Genomic DNA, 14,475 nt, shown 5'->3' with positions numbered 1-14,475 from the left:
TTCCCGCGCAACACCAGAAGCACAGACACCACGATCACACCAAACAATTCTTGAATTACATCGGAGCCTATTGCGCTCGCTGCAACCTCCAGATGAAAAATCACCGCACAACAATCCCATGCCTAGCTCATAATCACTCATACGATCTCGGCTTGATTTTGAAAGAAATGCAAGCTAACACAGAAATCAAAATTCTTGCGAAACAAGGTCTTCGATACCACTCTGTAGAATTAAACAACCTTAAGTTCCTCGACAGCTTGGCATTTATGAACGCAGGTCTAAACTCCCTCGCCAGCACACACATTGAGAGTAAGCGCCCACTCCGCTACTCCAAACACCTCATAAGTCATCTGCCGGACGAAGCTCAGTCATTGCTTTTAACGGGGAAGGGCATATTCCCCTATGAATACCTTGACGATTTGAAAAAGCTCGAAGACACATGCCTCCCTCCCATAGAAAACTTTTATAGTTCTCTCACAGGTGAGACGATCACAGAAGAGGAATATGCTCACGCACACAAAGTCTGGGATGCAGCAGGGTGCCACACCCTGGGTGATTACATGGAGTGCTACTTGAGGGTGGATGTGGGTTTGCTAGCCGATGTGGTCACAGCATGGAGGTCCATGCTCGCTGAAAAGTATGGTCTTGACATGGTAAATTATGTTAGTCTTCCAGGGTATGCATATGACGCATTCCTAAAGATGACAAAAACAAGCCTGGAGCTTATATCAGACCCCGAACTAGCGCACAAAATTCAGCGTTCGGTGAGAGGAGGACTGACATGTGTTCGCCCTTTTACGGTAGCAAAAAACACCCTCGTCAACCCACATCATGACCCTCTAAAGGAAAAAAGCAACTTTATATTGTATCTGGACTTAATAGCTATATGCCAGTGTAATGTCCGAGAAACTACCATTTGGCAACATACGAAAATTATCGCCTCGTGAAAAGGCAGAGTTCACTGCAGCAGGCTTATCTAATCACGATGAAAACGGTGATATCGGGCATTGGATAGTGGTTGATATAAGAGTACCTCCTGAAGTTGCAAGAAAGACAGACGAACTGCCTCTCCTCATTCACCACATGAACATAAGACACCAAGACATATCCCCATATAACAATCATCTCTTAGCATCGCAGAACAGACGCTTGCCAGTTAAAAATACAAAACTAGTTGCATCACATCTTCCGCAGAAGGATTACCTCATTCTTCTGAAACATCTGCAGCTTCTAATTGACTTGGGGGTGGAGGTGCAACGAGTGTGTGATGTATATGAATTCAACCAACGAGAATTTTTATCGCCTTTTATTCACGAGAATATTAAGGCGCGTCGCGAAGCCGCAGACAAAGCACAGCAAATGTGTTTTAAAACTCTCTCAAACAGCGTGTTCGGACGGTGTTTAATGAACCCGTTAAAACGATTGGAACGTACCAGCGTCGTGTGTAAACCATCCTCATTTCTCAAAAAGATTCGAAGTCCTCTCTTTAAAAGACTCATACCCCTTGCCCCCAACCGGGTAATAACAATCTCAAGGCTTCCTTCCGTTAAGATGGAATACCCGCAGTACGTTGGATTTACCATCTTGGAATTGGCTAAATTCAAGTTGTATAACTTTTATTATAAAGTCTTAAAAGCTCATTACGGAGACAGGGTAAAGCTCTGCTACTCCGACACCGATAGCTATATTCTCTCTGTGGAGACAGATGATATTGAAAAAGAACTTTCGATGTCTCCTTTAAAGGAGTGGATAGACACTTCTAATTTTAGCCATGACCATCCGTTGTACAATCCATCAGCCAAGGGTAAGCTTGGGTTATTAAAATCTGAGACTGGGGAGATTCCCATAAAAGAGGCAATATGTCTAAAACCTAAGACTTATTCCCTTCTTTTAAACAACGATCAATCATCTACGGGTGTAAAGGGAATTGGCAGGTCTGAGAAGAGAAAACTGAAACACGACAATTTCCGTCGTATTCTTTTTGAGAAAGAGGTACACTTTTTTAAGCAGGTGAGTATTACCAATGTAAAAGGTCAAATAACAACCACGGAAACCAACAAGCGTGGTTTATCGTTATATGATGACAAACGTTGGTACGTAAATGCATACAAATCGCTGGCATACGGTCACCCGGATATTAAACACCACCAGGAAACAGAGGAGGAGGAGGAGGGGAGAGAGCTGCGGGAGAATTCGAACTCGGCGCGACAACCGGCGAGGAGGAGGAGGAGGAGGAGGAGGAGGAAGAGCCTGAGGCGATAGCGGCTGCGGTGACAAGGGAGGAAAATTTTAATCATTTATGGAGAAAACGAGAACATCTCCTCCAACTTCACTTTCCTCCTTTATGTGCGAGCGACAACAACAGCAATGCAACAGGAGACAACACCATTCATCTGCAACAACAACGTCAACGACCCCGATCTGGTAATCCAAGACCTCGAAAGCGCAGAAAAGCGCAAACCGGCAACCCCTTCATCATCGAGGAAGCGCTGGAAGATAGTGACGACGATGACTCTGTGTAACTAGTTTTTTTGTTTTTTTTTTGTAAATATTATATGTACATATTTTCTTTGTATACAGTAGCCAATAAAAGAGGTTGTGTCTAAAATCTAAGTGTCATTTTTATTTGTGTCCTTCACCATGTCGCACCCTACATCGTACTCGTGTTTTAAGGAAAACCTACTCAATCTCTTTGCTCACCCCGCAAGAATAATAATTGCAGGGGTTACCAATTCGGGAAAGACATATCTCACCACAAAAATTGTTGTGCAGTATCACAATCAGTTTGATTATATAGTAGCATGCGGAAGTGAATCCCACCCGTTGGAAAAGGAAACCTCTTTATCCGGTAAACTTCTTCTTAATAAAGACATTATAAACCCTATCGAACACAAGACGAAACCGAGCGATCGAATATTATATATATTGGATGATTGCTTTATAGAAGCGGCTAGCAATGACATTGTAAGTAATATTTTTACAAAGGGTGACACGAAAACAATCTCTGTTGTGCTGCTTGTTCAAATGTGTTTATGAATGGGAAGCACAGTCGCAACATTTCACTAAACGCTTCTCATTTCATTTTGCTAAAGCAGAGAGACCTCGGGCAAATTGAATGCTTAGGCAGACAGATATACGGCAAGAGTGATGCCAAGAGGTTTTTAGAGTTGTATAAAAAGGTTGTTCTCTCTAAATCTCGAGGTTATTTACTCGTGGATCTCGGGTGCGAAACTCCTGATAAACTACAGTTTCGCAGTAATATCCTCTGCGAATATTTCCCATATCAGATTGTCTACCAGTGGTAATTACCGGCACTATGATGCTAGTTCTAAAGGACTTGTATGAGGATTATACAAAACCCTATGGTCTGGGCGGTGTACAGACGCTGTTAAAAGCCGCACGCGCGCGATTAGGCAGGGATAATATAACACAGTCAGATGTGAAAAGAGCTTTGTCATCGCAACGCGTGTATACACTTCACAAACATACTCGCAAAAAATTCCCTCGCCGTCAAATAATGGCTGTTAGACCTCGCAAAATCTTAACGTGTGATCTAGCGGACATGCGAAACTTGTCAAAACAAAACGGTAAAACATCCTATTTGCTTGTATGCGTAGATGTGTTTAGCCGTTATATGCAAGTAAGACCGTTAAAGAATAAAAACAAGACAGAGGTTGCGCAAGCGCTGCGATCAATTTTAAACACCGGCGATGCTAAAGGTTTAACTCACCTCTTTACCGACGCAGGGCGAGAGTTTGTAAATAATACAGTGAATGGCTTACGAGGGCTACCATAGTTCCCATCCCTAAACCAAAGGAACCGGGGAAGTACCGCCCCATCTCTCTCCTCAGCTGTCTGGCCAAGACTGCCGAGAGGATGGTACTGAACCGGCTCCAATGGAAAATGGGACCCCCACACGAACACCTCCACGGGTTCACCAGGGGCATGAGCACAGCGCACAGCATAGCCACGCTCTTGAGCACAATAAACACGGGCACATCTGTGGCAGTATTCCTTGATCTGGAGAAGGCTTTTGAATTGGCAAGTCCTCTTGCCATTCAGAGAGCCTGATCCAAAAAGGAATCAGAGGTAAGCTCTTGGCTTAGATAGGTGACTACTTTAGGAATAGAACAGCCAGAGTCAAATTCCAAGGTCACCTATCACAGCACATGCCACTAGAAAATGGAACGCCACAGGGTGGGGTTCTCAGTCCAGCCCTTTTTAACACACTAATGTCCTGTATCCTCAACATAAACCTCCCAGTGGGGTGCAAGATCATCTCCTATGCAGACGATCTTGCCATCATCTCCACTGGACCACATTGCCTAAACAAAGGCAGGACTAAAGATCTCTGCAGCCAAATCCAAAGCCATGACTCTGAGACAGAGAGTTCAAGGCACAAGTCTGAAAATCCAGGGAATGGACTTGGAGTGAGTTCAGGAATACCTGTACCTTGGGGTAAGGATAGACCGGACCCTCTCCTTCCGCCAGGAGGTCCAGTACCTGCTTGACCGAACAAAGGCAAGACTGTCTGTCATGAGAGCAATGAGTGGAAGACGCATAGGGCCAGACACAGAGTACTAAGATCATTCTACGTACATGCTGTCAGGCCCATTGTAGACTATGCCTCCCTCGCTCTGATTGGCATTAAGAGAAAATATAAAGACCGATTGGAGACAGTCCAAAACGAAGCCGCCAGGGTCATTCTGGGTGCCCCAAGGTGGGCGAAGGTCCTCAACCTCCTAGTGGAGACAAACCTTCTCCCCTTGGCCTCACGAATTGATCTAACGGCAGCACAATTCTTATCAAAGGTCATCCAGGCTCCCAGGAACACAAGCCTAAGACATAAAATAGTCAGACGCCTAGAACAAGATAACGAGCTGTTTGCAAACAACTCCTGGCTGTCTCACACAGCCAGGGTGCTAATACGCCATCAGCTCAAAGAACCGCTACTGGCCAAGGGCATGGACTCCCCACACCCTGACTTTGTCGAAGCTCCGCCGTGGGCACAAACCTCGATAGAGTTCTCGGTCATGAGACTGGCAAGAAAAAAGAATGAATATTGTACGCCTAGCCTAAAGGCAGAAACCCAGAGGGTCATTGCAACCATCACTCCTCCGGGGAGCAGAACATATTACACGGATGGATCGGTCGATCCCTTGACCCACACTGCAGGCACCGGCTTCGCAGCAAGGGATGCCACAATATCCATGAGGGTAACAGACAACGCCTCCTCGCTACAGGCAGAGGCAGTTGCTATCATGGGAGCACTGAGCCACGCGTCCGTGAGGGAAGGACACGTGGTCTGAGGGAAGGACACGTGGTCATACACACAAACTCCAAAGGAGCCGTCGACTGTCTTCAGCAGCGCTCACCCACTGACAACATCTACCTCCTGACAACCATCCGCACAATAGCACAAAGGGATGTTTTGCTCAGGGTAGAAAGAATTATCATAAACTGGGTTCCCAGTCATATAGGGATCAGAGGCAATGAGCTTGCTGACAGATTAGCCGAAATCGGCCGGGTTATGCCCCTTAATCCCATGATAATACATCAGAGCCGAAATTTACTTAGGAGGAAGTGTACTCCTTCCTCCTGCAGCTTAAAAGAGAGGAAACGAGATATTCCCCCTCGGCCAGCTGGTACTCAGATGCCACAGGCTATGAACCACTGGCACTCTCTGAAAAAAACCCCCCCAGGGTACCGAAGCATTTTTGCACAGAATGCCCCAAAGTTACCACTGTCCCCAGGGAAGATTAAAAAACCAAGAACGTAAAGAGAGGGGTTGCATGTTTGCGGCAGCCAAACCCGCCCCAAAATGGTACACTACCTGGAGTTTGCGTGTCCCACGCAATTCCAAAAGGAAAAAACCCCACAGAACACAGCCTTTGTGTTGGAAAAGGGTTTAGCGAGGGTACAAAACGCAAACGGGAGCACTGCTGGAAATCCCACCCCCAGGGTAAGCCCCGAGTATAAAACCAAAAAATTGAGACAGCCAAAAAAAAGCTGACACGGGCCCGGGGCCATAATTTTTTAAAGGCAGGGCGAACCCAAAAAATTTGGCAAATCTAAGCAAGAAAAAAGGGCTTCCCAACGAACAAAAATATGCGATGGTATAAAAAGCATCAAAAGAAATAAAACGAGTTTTGCAGAGAGAACATCAAAACCCCTTAAGGAACGATTTATCAGTATTTTAACTTTAAAAAATAGGGTTGGGTATATCGATGTTCTCCCAGCCCAATTGTGTGGGCATATAATGGCGCGCGCAAGCGGTTTGAAAGGCGCTACAACTCTGGATGTTCACCGACACTACAGCGGGCGCAGGGGAATCCCTTTTTCTTTGTTGTATCCCCGCTTTTGAATGCACTAAAAAAAAAGGTCGATCAGCGCTACAATCAGAAATAAAGGTAGGGGACCCCGGTGCCCCATCGCAGCGCTTTCAACCAAAGCTTTTCGAAAGGGGGTTATGAAATAAAAAAATACGGAGGAGATTTTTAAAATTCGGGGGTTTGAATCCCAGAACGGGAGGGTTTTATCTGGAAGATTGGGGCAGGGGAAGAAGGGGGGATTTTTTACCGCGAGGAGCTCGTCCCCAAATCTCTGCCGGGTTTTTTACCCGTAAAAGGGTTTATCATAACCCCAGGAATAGAGCTAAAAAGCAAAAGAAAAATACCTCGTTCCCCCTGGGTTGGTTACCCTGAAAAATTTAAATTTTTAAAATTACGTTGAGACAGCAGCCCCACCATGACAAAACAAGTCCACACCCCCTTTTTTGGTGAGTGTTATCGTTCATTTTTTCGTTAAAACCCAAAAACCCGCCGTTGGTTTTTTTAAAAATTAATAAAAAAACAGATTAAGGGCATTGCAGGGGTTTTTTCAAATTCTTAAAAAAAAATTTAAACCCACGGAAGAGCCTTTTATTAAGGGGAAAAGCGACACGAGGGCAATTCGGGGAAGTTTTCTCGAAAGAAAACATTTTTAAAAAAAAAAGAAAAAAATTCTTCATCTCGCACCAGGGGAAAATTTTCCCCCCTTTTTACTCCGCTCGCTATAAATGTTTTTTACCTCTCAAATTTGATAAAAAAATAGGGAAAGGAGTATTGCCTCTTTCCCAAAAACCCCACGGGGGCCCAAAATTTGGGTTTATCGGTCTCGCCCCTCCCCCCCCCAAATGGAAAGGATTACTAAAAAAGAAAAAGGGACAAGGTATATTAGAACCCCCCCCGGGATGTGAGTACACAAAAATAAAAATACCGAAAATACCCGGAGGGGGGCCCCGCGGGGGCGCGTGGGGGAGAGGGCGGGGCCCGGCGGCGGGCGGGGCTGGGGGGGGACGCGGCGCACGCGGCGCGGGGAAATTTCAAAGGCGGGGCGGAAGATGGGAAATTTATCTCGCGCTGTGGTCCTCACAAAAAAAAAAGCAAAAAGTGGGCCAGTGCGATAGTGGGTGTCACCCCTTAATGCGGGGATAAAACATACCCTTTCCTCCATAGCTCTAAAAAAGCTTGGGAAAAAAACCCACCAAAAAACCGAAATAATCAAATTAACCCCGCTTTAGAGCTTGGTGGGTTTTTTTTTTCAAAGCACTCAACAGGAGTAGGGCCAAATCTCTTTTGGGAAATTTTTACCGTAAACCCTTTTTAAATACGATGGGATGAATTAGGTCAGATAAAAAATTTTCCTGCCCCCAGGTTTGGAATAATCGATGTTATAAAGTATTTCGCGCCCATCCTCGTTTTCTTTTAAAAAAAAGGAGTTTTTAAAAATATTACAAATTTTGCTCCTGTACCATGTGTTTACATCGCAATTCCGCGGCAAAGGGGATTCACGGGTGTTAATAAGGCAGGGGGGAATTTAAAAGGGGGAAACTATGGGCCTTTCCTTACAAGCGGGGCCAAAAGAAAGATGCGTTGGGACCTTTTTAATGCTTCGGGAGAGAATAAAAACGGCGATCGTGTAATAAAAAGAGCGGTGTGCGAAGAACCCAAAACAGCAGCATAAACTGAGTGAAAAAAAAAACCTCTTCAACCTGCGTTTTCCCGGGAAAAAACCCGCAGCAGCAAAAAACCACTAAGGGGTTTGCATCCAACACCAGTGAGGGACAAAGAAAATAACGCACATCCCATCTTTCATCATTAGTGGGGTTGCTGGTGAGCTTCGGAGAGAGATGAAAAATTTTACCGAGCTCATTTAAAAACACGATTTTATTGTGAAAAGTGGGAGGTTTCCGGGGCTTTTCTTGCCAACCACTCGGGATCAAACCTTCTCAAGAAGTGATGATGCTATTGATTTTTTAAAACCCACCCCCCCGGGAAAGAAGAAATTTTGCGCGTTTTAAAAATATCGGAAGCTGAGGGTTATACAACAGCAGGCTATAGTTTTTGATTGGGTACGTTTGGGTGTCCCAAAGTGGCAGTTTGATTATAACGCCCCCAAAGGGTGGGCGGATTTTTGACAAGCAGAATGGGGGGCCCGGGTTTCTCGCGGTATAAAGCGAGGTTTTTGAGCGAGAAAAAGTGTTATATCACACCCCCCGTTGTGCAAAGAAGATGGCTGGGAAATGTTTTGGGCTTTGAATGATCAGGGGGGCCCAGACAGGGGTTAATGTAGAGGTTTAAAACGATTGTTAGGAAGTTTACAGCTGCGCCGCTTCAAAACCCCAGCGATGTCCCCCTCGCGAAAATTAAATTGCGATTTTATACCCGCTCGTGAAAGAAAAGGGGAAAGTATTCCCAAAAACGAGTTAGGAAAATCCCCGCGTAGGGTTTTATCGCTAATGAAGCGGGACAAAAGCTTTGAAACGTCTGGTGTGTTGGAAAAAAAAAATTGAATACGTAAATTATTCCCAGAGCGAAAAAAACGGATGTAAAATAAAAACAAGAGAAATTTACAGTGATCGGAGTGCTACTGGAGTCGTGTGTGAGAAAGGGGAGGGGGCCCTTGAATTATCTCCCTCATTGCCCATTTTGGGCGGGAAAAAACCCCTTCCCCCCCAAATGAAAAAAAGCCTGAAACAATTAAGATCCACCCGGAAAGCATTATGTTAAGGGATTAGCAGGAGGGTTTTAGAGAATCGGATGAGGAAAGGGACAAAATGCCCCCAATTTCATGTTAATGAGTTTGGGAAGTTGGATTGTCGCAAAAATTGTTTTTTCCGGTTTGAAGTAGGGGGGGCCCCTTTGGAGCCACGCAACTTTCGTTTTCCCAGGGTTTTGCAGCAGGGGTTATGCCGTTGAAGAAAAGGGTTCACTACTGTGTGCAACCCCTTTCCTTCTCCCGAGGCCTGGAAGGAAAAAGAAAAAACCCTTCGACATAAAGTGATGAATGATGTATGTGAGGACGATGAAGTGGTGATGAAAAAGAAAGGAAAAATTTTACAGTGAGAGACGGGCCCGCGGGTTTCCTAGGGAGTGAAAGGGTGTCGAAGCGGTGGGCAATTTGGAAAATGAAAATTTTAAATATCTTAACCGGGAAATTTGTACTTGAATTTTTTTTTTTGGTGGGGTATCTTTGATTAAAAAATGGGGTTAAAAACATTACTTCTTTTTTATTTTCCTCCCACCATGTTATAAAAAAGTGAAATTTTTGGTTTAAAAACTTCGGGTCTGTTACTAGCTTCCGTCATGGGAAAGTAATCAATATATATTTCCGAGCAGGCATGAAAGATTTTTTTCCACAAAACACTTCCAGCTTTTAAAAAACGTTTATTTTTCCCCGCAATTTTTAACCTTCTAGGTTTATGATGTGGCGCTAGTTAATTTTTTTTATCCCAAAAAAAAAAATTTCAGCTTTTTGCAAATGATGATGATTTCCGGATCCAATTTTTGGTGGTTTTGTGATAACAGCGCTCACCCCAAAGCGGTTTTAAAATTTTAAATATGTTCCAAAATTTAAAATGCTGGGCCAGCGAGAGAGGCAAAAAAAATTTGGGAAAATTGATAAAAAAAGGGTATCGCGAGGGCAAATTTTGATCGTTCTCGATAGGGGGGGGTTGGCCCCTTTTTTTAAAAATATAAAACCACAAGGGAAAAATCTTTTTCAAAAAGATGGGAGGTAGACCCGGGGGCGCATAGAAACCCATGTTCAAGGGAGGAGAGGGAATGACAAAAAGCTGTAATTTCCCATATGGGAGTTTGCTTTTCACCCCGTTTTGGTTTACTACTAGGGTTTTTGCGAAAACAAAAAATTACGTTTTTATGTTTCCCCGCATTGCTGTTTTTATAATGGTATTTTAATAAAAGTGTAGGGGGAGACCTCGAGAAAGGGGGGGGTTTTTAGTTTGTTTGTTATTTGGATTCGTTTCCCTTGCCCGGTTTTTCTGGTCAAAGGTTTAAAATCTTAGATGCATTTGCTTGCAAGGTTCGAGTACTAAGGGATACCGCCCAAAATCTATAAAAAAACTTTAAGAAGACTTTTTAAAAAAGGGGGGTTTTGCACTTACAGATCAGAATGGGGGATTTCCCCTAGTTTTCGAGGGAGGGCCATTCTTTTTACACTTTTACTTTAATAAGACCCAGGTAAATTTTGTATTTAAAAAAGGGCGGGCATGTATAAACTGACTTTTTTTACATCGGTTTTGGTTCCCTCCCCCCGTGTTGTTGGTTTTTTTCAGAGCAAAGACTGACAACCCCTTCGTTTCAAAAATGTATGTGAGAGCAACCCTTTTTTCCCCCGACGGTTGGGAATTTATGGTCATCTTTTTAACCGCCAGGGAAACGCAGATTAAAAACCCTTTAGGGGGGTTTATTGGGGGGGAATTTGGGGGTGGATAGACCCCCATGATAAATTTCAGAAGGGGGTGCCCGGGTTTCTTTTTTCTCCCTTTAAATTGGAAAAAAGGGTTAATTCCGTTTTTTTTTTAAGCTCGGGAAGCCTGCCCTGTTTATTCTGGGTCTGGTGTTATTGATGATATGAGACAAGGGGAAAAGCCCTTTTTAAAGGGTTTTTTCTGAAAAAAAAGCGGGTGGGGATGTTAAACAATCGGTGCGAGGGCAAAAGAGAGGAGGGAGGAGGGGGGAAGAGGAGTGCGTAGGGAAAAAGGGGAAAAAAAGTGAAAAAAGATTGACAATTAGTCCCCAGTTTTTCGGGGCTAAAATAAGGTCTTTTCCTTTTTTGGGTTTGGGCAGTTATAGGGCTCGTCTTTACGAGGTGCGCAATAGCAATTTTAGAGTTAAAGAGTGTAATAATTTTAAAAAATCAGAACCGTACAAGACAAAAAGCTGTAAATTTTTGGTTTCGGGGGGAAAACGATGGTTTTTCCCCGGGCAAATGATTGACCTGATGAAAACAGGGATAGAAAAAACGGTTGAGGTGGATTTTGTTACGGGCTTTTAACGCGGGGGTTAAAGTTTTTGTTACAGAAATTATGGGAGAAAATTTTGGTGGCCTGCCCGGGGAAAAATTTTTATGTTTACCCCCCAAGATTTGGGTTTTTGAGATAAGGGCAGTTTTAGAAAAAAGGATGGTATTTTTTAAGCGAAGGGATCATGCTGTATTTTGCAAAAATTGCTATGCACTTGCAATTAAAACGGGGACGGTTTATTTTAATGGGAGCAAGTAGAACAAAATTCTGTATAATTTTTCGTCAATGTTCGCTAGAAAAAGGGTAGTTTTCCCTTTGTGAAGAAAAAATTAGGAAGAAAATATGCCTTAAATTTTGATCATTCTACATACCGAGGAGCTATGCCCGAAGGGGCTATTTTTAAAGGGGTAGTGAACAAGAGAAAAATTTATATGTTAAAAGGGTTTAAAATCGTGGATTTTTCATTTTATTTGGGTTCCCCAATGTTAGATATACCAAAAAAAGGGTTTTTATTCTCCGACAATGTGTCTAGGAAACGACTTGGTTTTCCTCGGACCGGTTTTTTTTATTTAAAACTAGCCGCAGACGGCTGGATTTAAAAACCTGTGGGGTTTAAGAAAAGAGACTTGAAAAAGCATTTTAAAAACACTTAAAAAAGAGAGATTCGGTTTGGGGGCTCTTAATAAATCTTTTTATTTCCCCGTTCTTAGTATTTATTTTAAAATAAAACGCTATACAAGGGCTAGGGTTTGGCAAGCCAACAAACCCAAAATTTTATTGGGGCATGCCCTGGGGACACCCATTCCCGAAAAAGTATCTTTTTTTAGGTTGACAGAAGGTTTTGCGGGGGACTATAAAATGAATCCTCGCATTTCGGTTAAAAACATTTGAGCAAACTTTTTGTTACGTTTAAAAAAACTTGTATACAATATTTAAAGGGGGGCCCCGGGGGGCCCAATGGTTTGAGCGTCGGACTCAAGACTGTCACGACGGGGGTTGAGTTTGAGGGTTCGAGTTCCCGGGCCCGGGCGCCCGTTTCCCCCGGGGAAGGGGAAATTCACCTCGATTGCCCACCCCAGCCACTGGGGGGGCCAAGCCAGTCAAATCAATGCCGGGTAAATAGAGATGGGACTCGATAAAAAAAAAAAACACCGGGCGGAAGGCAATGGCCCAAAACCCCCGCCAAAATTTTAAAATCCTGGAAAAAACCCATGATCCTCAACCGGCCCCCGGCGAAGGGGTTTGGGAAAGTCGGGGCCAGGAATTCACGACGGCAATTTGAAAACGAGGGTTTAGTCACCAACCCCGCGTTTCCCTTGGGGGAAGGAACTTGGCCTTGATTTCCCGCCCGGCCCCCTGGGGGGCGAAGCCAGCCCAATTTTAAAGGGTGGCTCAAGGCCCGGGAAAAAAAGGAGAATGATACCCAAAAGGGACCCCCGGCACTCTCGTGGAAAGGAACTTGGGGGCCCTCCAGGGACTCACTCAAGGGGCCTCACAACATGAAAAATACAATTAAGTATCATGCTGGACCACGGCGGCTCAGGGCATGAAAAAAACCCCCCCGTAAAAAAGAAAAAAATTTAAAAAAGCACGGTTTCGCGAGTTCCCTTGCTCAGATTTTATTATCACTCGCTTAGCGCCCCGGGGTTTGGGGGAAAGGAGCCCTTCGCTTGATAGACATGGGTTTTTGAATGGTAAAAAAGATTGCCGGTTTTGGTTTGCAACCTGAAAAAACGCAGGAACGATAGTATTAAAATTTGGGGGAAATCTTAGGATTGCCGGTTTAATTGTCGCAAACCTTACATTGAAAATTTTTTTTTATTTTTGGGGGGTGATACGCAAGGGGGAATTTAGTTGAAAAAAAGATCGTAGGGGGGGTTGCAGATGGGCGAGCATAAGAACGGGAAAGAGGTGCAAGTATTTGTTCCAGGGGTTTGGGGGAGGATATGTGTTGCGGGGTGGTTTTTTGGTTTATCAACTGCCCATTTGAATAGATTTGCACAAACCCCTAATGAAAATTTTTTTGTGGTTAACATTTCTAAAATTCGCCATAGACCGTCCTTTGGGGCATTTTGTATTTGAGTTATTGGGAAAAAATTTTAAAGAGGGTGTTTCTTTGGGTTTATAAAATTTCCTATTGAATAGATCGCACAAACCCCCTAAAGAAATTTTTGTGGGAAAAACTTACATTCCCCCAAGGGCCCTCCAAATTTGGGGCATTTTGTATTTGTAGTTATTGGGAAATTTTTCCCTTCTTACTTTGTTCTTTGGGATCAAACCACGGGTTTTTTTCTTTTTGGTTTCAAGGTTTTAGCCCGGTATTATTTAAGAGGTTTCTTGTATTAGTAGACGGTTTTCAGAGTCTTGTAGTTTAACATTTCGGGCTATGTAATCCTTTTAAAAGGTTTTCTATTAATTTGTAGGGGTGGATCGTATTTAAAAATTTTTACGTATTTTTCGCAGGGTGAATTTTAAATTTTAAATGATAGGAAGTTTATTAAAATTTTTTGGATAGACACTTTTAAAATGCCCGATGTGAGAGATTTGTTGTGATAGATCTCTAAACCAAAAAAGGAAAGTAAGCAGCTGTACGGGAGTTGTTCCCGCCCCCTTTCCCCCCCTGTCCCCACCTCCCCCTCCCCCTTCCTTTCCCCTTTACCTTTTTTTTTTTTTGTGATTGTGATTGGTTGGGGAGTTCGCTGTGTCCCTTTGGGGCATGGCTTTTTAAGGGAAACCCATTTTTGGGATAAGGGTGTTTTCCCCCCCAATTTAAACCCAATCATAAAAGATGAAATTCCCCTATTTTCTGAGGCTCCCCGGGGCGAAAAGGGTTTAATTTTTTTCGAGTTTTTTTTTTAGGTGATATGTTTTTCTTGGAAAAATTTTGTTTCGGCTTTTTTTGGGGAAAATTTTTAGAGAAATAAAAAATGTAAATTTTATTTTAAAAGGGGTTTATGTTGGGTTAAAAGACGCGTTGTGTGTCATAAACACCGGTACGCAACTGTGGATGATGGGAAAATCCGGGGGTGTGAGGGATATTTAGGGTTTTAATTTTTTCAAAAGGTTTTTTTTTTGTATGTGTTGTTAAAATTTTTAATTTTTGGGGATTTTAAAAGCAATTTTTCTTTGTTTCAGTTTTAAGAAGGGGGTTACCCCAAGGAAAATTAAAA

General features: G+C 43.4%; 1 protein-coding gene across 1 annotated transcript in view; it reads left to right on the top strand.

Moving 5' to 3' along the window:
- Positions 1-2,522, top strand: part of LOC119597523 — a gene marked incomplete at its 5' end in the record, with an annotated part of 2,883 nt that extends 361 nt beyond the window's left edge. The window contains 3 exon segments of the mRNA XM_037947102.1: positions 1-800; positions 883-2,093; positions 2,354-2,522. The exon segment at positions 1-800 is cut by the window's left edge and continues 361 nt beyond it. Of these exon segments, the coding sequence (XP_037803030.1) occupies positions 1-800; positions 883-2,093; positions 2,354-2,522 (2,180 nt within the window).
- Positions 2,523-14,475: the final 11,953 nt, after the last annotated feature.

The sequence above is a fragment of the Penaeus monodon genome, chromosome 39, assembly GCF_015228065.2.
Source record: "Penaeus monodon isolate SGIC_2016 chromosome 39, NSTDA_Pmon_1, whole genome shotgun sequence".
NCBI lineage: Eukaryota > Metazoa > Arthropoda > Malacostraca > Decapoda > Penaeidae > Penaeus > Penaeus monodon.
Note: the sequence above shows the minus strand (reverse complement) of the source record. Positions and strands in the feature narration are given on the sequence as shown.